This window comes from Neofelis nebulosa, chromosome 17 (assembly GCF_028018385.1).
Source record: "Neofelis nebulosa isolate mNeoNeb1 chromosome 17, mNeoNeb1.pri, whole genome shotgun sequence".
In the NCBI taxonomy this organism is placed as follows: domain Eukaryota; kingdom Metazoa; phylum Chordata; class Mammalia; order Carnivora; family Felidae; genus Neofelis; species Neofelis nebulosa.
Genome location: NC_080798.1, coordinates 13,101,698 through 13,108,263, shown reverse-complemented (window position 1 = coordinate 13,108,263; position 6,566 = coordinate 13,101,698). Strand labels below are relative to the sequence as shown.

Sequence of the window (6,566 nt, the reverse complement as noted above, 5' to 3'; positions counted from 1 at the left end):
GGTCAGGTCATGATCTCACGGTTTATGGGTTCGAGCCCCGCATCGGGCTCTGTGCGGTCAGCTCGGAGCCTGGAGCCTGCTTCGGATTCTGGGTCTCCCTCTCTCCCTGTCCCTCCCCCGCTCATGCTCTGTCTCTCAAAAATAAATAAAACAATCGTTAAAAATCTTTTAAAAAAAGCAAATGATTAACATTCCATAACTAGTTATTATTGCTGTTGCTCGTGCTCTTATTAATTTTCTATTTTGTCCCTGTAATCATTATTTACTATCGTTTTGTCATACTACTACTCCCCATTTATAGTGATGTCGGAAATATCACTGTTAGTATCTCGCTCCTGCCCACATCTGGTCCCCCTTCCATCAAGCAGTTGCACAGCCTGCCGGGGCCTCAGGCTGAAGCCAGGCTTTTCCTCCCTGGGGCCCCTACACCTTCACCTGATTGGAGGAGACGGAGGTGGAGCTTAGACAACACAGACTGACAGTGGCACCCGTGAGACCTCTGGACAGGTGTGAGGCGGTGGCTAAGCCCACCACACAATCCTTGGGAAACCAAACAGATGACAAGGTGGGTGGGGCCTGGCAATGGGGGACAACCCATTAAGCAGAGTTCCCCTCTGAGCCCAAACCTTGCTAAAAGCCCCAGGCACCCTTGCCACTGCCTAACGCTTTCACCTGGCATCCCCTTCACCAGTGGTGGGATCGCCCACAAGCTGGCTAAACCCCAGGAGAGCACAGGAGTTCCAACCCCAACCTCCCCCCTGGGCTGTGGCTCCAGGTCTCAGCTTCTCTGCGAACGGTCTTGACACTCCCGCCCTAGCTCGGCTAAGAGGCGACACTAAGAAGTCAGTGTAAGAAATGAGTCCTTCGAAACGCTTATACAAAGGAATTACACTTTTATTGAGACCTTCATGTGCCAGAAACTGACCACATGGAGGCCTGAGGCGCGGTCCCTGCCCTTGAGGAGCTCACAGTCTAATAAGGAAGTCAGATGCTGAACCTATTCCCACAGAGAGGGGACGGGGAGCAGGGACACCAGCCAGCAGAGGAGGGAACCATTATCCTGCTCCGCACCCCCCCCCCCAAATTCCGGACTGGCTATAAGAAGGTGAATAGAAAGCTTATCAGTGTTTCTCCCATCTTCCCTGTGACAGCCCTGACTTTTCTCTGCCCAGAGACACCATGAGGAGACCAGGGAGAGACAAAGAAGAGGGAGATACACCTGTTGCCTTCCAGAAGCTACAACACCCTGGCAGGATATATATACAACGGTAAATTTATTTCCCAAAGCCGCAAACCAGTGCAGCAGAAGCTGGGGATAGTGGGGTGGGGGGGGGGGGGGAGATTGGAAGAAGAGGGGCTGGGCCAGCCCAGTCCAGTGAGGAGAAAGGGAAGTCATGGGAAGAGAGGGTACCCAGGGCTGGGGAATAAGGCAAGACGGAAGTTTCTAGATGGCAAAATTCATGGTAGGGTGCCAGCAGCCAAGGCCAACAGTAGAGCTGCTAACCCAGCCGAGGAAGTTGAAGAGCCTTTATTATGGGCCCCCCCTCCTGTAGGGTGCTGTCCCATATTCCTGCGGTCCTGGTGGCCAGCGGCACCTCCAGCCAAGCCAGATTCCTCTTTCTGAGAGGTCTCAGGATGTACTTCCTGTGGGGAAGTCTGGCTGGCCGTGGTGGGTTTAGTGGCAGAGACAAGAGTGGTTGGGGCTGGAGTAGAGGTTGTGACAGAGGTGGTTGGGGCCTGAGTGGTGGGCTTAGGAGGGGGCAGCAGGACAAGGGGTGGGATCCGAGGGGAGAAAAAGGTCTTGTTGTGGAGGTCCGAGTTACAGCGGGACCCCTGGCAGCAGGAGCCACTGAGTGTGAACCCTGGGCCTGTCACCGCATCCCGCGTGCAGAACTCGTCCTGGACACAACCCCGCACAGGCAAGGATACAGTCACATTTGCTGCAGGAGGGAGACACAGGGAGGTCGGTGGTTGGAGGGTTGCAGAGCCAGAAGGAAACTTAAAGGCAAGACCAGGGCAAGAACCCCCAAAACAGGGGACGGGGGGCTCTACATCCATTAATCCAAAAAGCGCCACTTTGAGAAACACTGTCCCACTGTCTTTGGCACTTGGTGGACCACGTTTCCCATTTTGGAGAGGAAAGGTGTGTAGGACGAACTACAAGTCCCACAATGCCTTGGAAGAAAGTCTGGAAAGTTTGGACAGAGATACACCTCTCATGAGACCAAACAGTGAAACAAACATCCCTCTCATCGTATTTCCCATCTCCCTCTCTCCTGCACCTGCCAAAATTTAGTGTTAAGAATCAGAACTACATCTCCCATAATACACCTGGCAGAAGAGGCGTTTGAAGGACGTCTCCCAGGGGTTCCCTGAGACAGAGGCCAGGAGGTGGCCTCTCTCCTAGGTGGCTGGGTGGGGACCCTGACCCCTTGAGTTTTGAGGAGTCACAACTAGACTCCCTGGATTCTAGAAGCTTGGAGGCTTCCGTTTCCCAAAGCACGTCGTCCCACTCTGCACCAGGCAGACCTCTATGGAAATGTATTTCCCAAAAAAACCTCTAGGACAAAAGCAACCGTAGCCCCACGCTACGTTGGGGATAGGCCTGCATTTCTCACGACGCTCTAGGGTGAGACGAGAACTTTGGCCTACAATTTTCCAGAATGCGCTGGAGATGGGTCCCTCTGGGTAAAGGGACTACCCACCGCCCATGAGGCCAGAGAGGGCACTACAACTGTAGGCCCCCTCTTCCTGGCTCGCTCACCTGCCGTCAGAGTGACGTTACCGTCGAAACAGCCCTTGTAGACGCGCTCACTGGCGTTGTAGCAGCTCACGACAGGTGGAGCCGTGCCCCGGCACGCCTCGTGGCTCAGCCCCACGCAGCTGTAACACTCGGCACCGTTGGACGGGTACGCACTCTCATTGCCTGCGAGGGGAGCGCGACGGAAGGAAGGGGTCGAGAAAGTTCAGGCAGCACGGCTTCGCCCAAAGTCCCTCCAGCCTAGTACACCGAGCTCAGCCTGTAGCCGGGCCCCAGCGCCGGGCCCCGCGCGTAGCGTCCCCGCTACATTGCCTACAGCGACGAGGCCCCGCCCACCGCCGCGTGGCCCCGCCCCCCGCCCGTGCGGAGTTCTCCCGCCTCCAGCTGGGGATCACCCCAGTGGCTCAGCCGCGGTGTGGCTCCGCCCTCGGGCCTAGGGCCCGCCTCCACCGACCTGCGGGGTTGAGCGCTCGCGACGTGAGGTTGAGTTTGGCGTTGCAGCGGTCCTGGGCGCATTGCTGCAGCTGCATAAAGGCCAGAAGCCCGTGAAGATCCAGTCCGCGGTCATTCTTGCCCGGGAGTCCGGACCCGCAGCCCCGCACTGCCACCGAGAACTGCCCGTGGACTGCGGAGAGGAAGGGGCGGGGTGAGCGGAGGCGGGGGGGGCGGGGCCTCGAGTGGACTCCTCCTCCTCCCCCCCTCCCCCCGCCACGGCCAGACGGTAGCCAGGCCAGAGTCGAAGGGCAGGGGCCTCAGAAAGCCGATCGCCGGGGGAAGGACGACAGATGGAGGGAACAGACAGGCTGACAGACTCTGGACAAAGGGCCAAGAGTGGAGCTAGGACGGGGCTCGGCGGCAGAGGGGCGGAACGGCAGAAAGCATCCTATGAAGGAACTGGGAGACTGACAGAAAGGGCACCGGGTCAGACCGAGGTGGGGTCTCCGGGAACTGTAGCCTCAGAGAAGGGCGGGCTTTCCCCGGGGGTGGGCCAGCGGGGCGGAGCCTCAGTCTAGGGAACCTAGGAGGAGAGCCCTAGAAAGGTCTGCATCACCGCGGACCTACCTGGATAGAGGGTCCTGGCAGGGACAGAGTGGGTAGGGAGGTCTCAGGGGTGGAGCAGAAATGGATAGGGTGTGCCCTCGAAGGGGACCAAGTCCCCGATCCCGGATCTCCCAGTTCACCCCAGTCAGTTACTCGGCAGCCCCTCACCCATCTAAGCCCTAACGGTAGTGGTGTTAAAGGGCCCCAGCCAGGATGAAAGGGAGTCCTGGAGGGCGTTGAATGGGTGCGGACAAATTCAAAAGAAGGGGCGGGGCAAAAGGAGGCGGGGCCTGGCTGGAGGAGCTTCGAAGGGGTACGAATGGACCCGAGGGCCCCACTCACTGGTCTCCACGGCCCCCACGGCCTCTGTGCAGACGTCCACGCCCGGCGCGCACTTCACGGTCTTGGTCTTCTGCGGAGAGCATCCGTCATCTGCTTTCTGCACGCAGCTGTAGCACTCCAGGGCCCGCGCTCCTGGGGGCGCAGGGCCGAGCAGAACTAAGCGATTCCTACTGAAGCCTCGTCCCCGAAAGGAGAAATAGTCTTTCCCACGCCCTCTGTCCCCGGGACGTGACAATGCTATTGCCCACCATTTTCCGGGACAGGAGTAAAAATCTCGCCACAAATCTGGTGCCGCTCTCCTTCCAGCCGCCTATGTCTACAGTGGGAGCATCCTCCCCACAGCCCCTTCTGCCCAAGATGGGGGGATCCTTGCTATGGATGGGAGGGACATCTTCCCTCCCCCCCCCACCCCCCCCCGTTCTCCGCTCAGGATGGGAGAACTTTTCCCACAGTCCAGTTAGCTCAGTGACGGATCCTTTCCCACTGCTCCTTCGGACCGGGGTGGGGGATCCTTCCCACAGTCCCCTCTGGCCAGATTGGGGGACCTCTCTCACAGCCCCTTCGACCCGGACAGACGATCTTTCCCACAGGCTCCCTCAGCTCAGAATGGGAGATCGTCCCCACAGATCTCCCTGTAGGAGAGACCTCCTTCCTAGAGCCCCTACTCGACCTCCTCCATCCCCTCCCGCAGCAGACCCACCTTCTCCAAGCAGCAGCGACAACAGCAGCAGCCAGCCCGTGGTCCAGATCACTGCCTGGGCGCCTGCTTTCCTGGCAGGGTCCATGGCTAGGTCCTGCTCCCTCGGCGTCCCCCCTGGGTGTGCCGCCTCCCAACCTGGGCCCTCTTACCTGAGCCCGGGATGAGTAACCTCCCCCCAGGCAACCCTGGCCTTGCCCAACCGGGCTAAATCAGCGTCCGCTGTGGGGCGGAGCACCCGCCCCTGGGTGCGTCACCCAGCAGCTGCCAAGGAGGGAAAGGGTGGGAGTCAAGGTTCCCCGGCAGCTCCCCGGAGAAAGTCTGTGTGTTTGGGGGGTAGAGGGGAAAGTACGGAGGCTCAGAATGGGGAAAGGGTCTACTCAACACGGGGCCCTTGCTATATTTAATGAGTACTTACCATGTGCCAGCTTTGATCGGGACTACTGTTGGAGGTTAAGACAGAACCGGTGCCTGCCCTCACAGAGCTCACTGTCTGATTGGGGGGGGAGGGGGGGGAGGGGACAGATATTAAGTAATCACACAAATTGTTGTATACAACTGGAACAATGAAGGAAGAAGTGTAGGTAGCTCCAAGGAGGCATGGAGTCTGGAAGTGGGGGCTGGTTGGTCAGTGAAGCTTCCCTGAGGATGTCATTCAAGTTGTGCTCTCGAAGACCCCAGGGGGCAGAGCAGATTACAAAGCAGAGGGGGCAGTGCAAAGATCTAGGGGTAGGAGTAGCCTGGACCATTGTGTGCCTGGAGCTCAGGAAACAAAGAGGAGGAAGGTGGAAATCGAGGCCGAAGAGCCAGGCAGGGGCTAGACGGATCAGGACATCACAGGCCCAGTGAAGAGATTTGAATTAATTCTGAGAAAGGTGGATGAGCTTTGAGAGGGTCTAAATCAGCAGCAGGGAAGGACACAATCAGACTTGCTTTTTAATATGATCAAAATCTGGGAATTAATGCGAATATCCACAAAGAAGAGAGCAGAAAAAGAATGAGTGGTTCACTCACCCCATGGAATATTACACAGCAGTGAGAACAAGCCAACTATTGGCATCTGCAGCCGCGTGGATGAATCTCAAAAACTTCATGTGGAGCTCAAGAAACCTTATGCAGGGGCACCTGGCTGGCTCAGTGGGTGCAGCATGCAACTCTTGATCTTGGGGTTGTGAGTTCCAGCCCCATGTTGGGTGTAGAGAATACTGAAGAAAAAAAAAAAAACAACTTAAAAAGAAGAAGAAGAAGAAGACTTACCCAAATAAAACATACAGTGAACTCCATTTACATGAGGTTCTAGAACAGGGGTTACCTTGTCCCAAAGGGGCAATAGTGATGAGCCCCCACTATCTTCACACAGGCAATAGTTACATGTGTGTACAAATATGTGAAGAATTATCCAGCTATAGAGGTGCCTTGGTGGCTCAGTCCGTTAAGCATCCTACTGTTGATTTTGGCTGAGGTCATGATCTCACAGTTCGTGAGTTCGAGCCCCGTGGCGGGGCTGACAATGCAGATAGGGATTCTCTCTCTCTCTCTCTCTGCCTCTCCCCTGATCGTGGTCTCTTTCTCTCAAAATAAATAAATAAACTTAAAAAAAAAAAAAAGAATTACCCAGCTGTATACTTACATATTTCACTAAGTGTACATTATTAAAAAAGGAAGTAGGGGCGCCTGGGTGGCTCAGTCGGTTAAGCGGCCAACTTCGGCTCAGGTCATGATCTC

At 56.6% G+C, this 6,566-nt stretch overlaps 1 protein-coding gene across 1 annotated transcript; it reads right to left on the bottom strand.

Moving 5' to 3' along the window:
* Positions 1-873: 873 nt before the first annotated feature.
* LYPD3 (LY6/PLAUR domain containing 3) lies at positions 874-5,022 on the bottom strand. Its single transcript, XM_058709625.1, has 5 exons — positions 4,845-5,022; positions 4,145-4,276; positions 3,216-3,386; positions 2,765-2,926; positions 874-1,940 (listed from the first exon to the last, which is right to left on the bottom strand). Exons 1-5 carry the CDS (start codon positions 4,927-4,929, stop codon positions 1,459-1,461), a joined length of 1,032 nt encoding a protein of 343 aa, XP_058565608.1. The 5' UTR covers positions 4,930-5,022; the 3' UTR covers positions 874-1,458.
* Between the last annotated feature and the right edge of the window lie 1,544 nt (positions 5,023-6,566).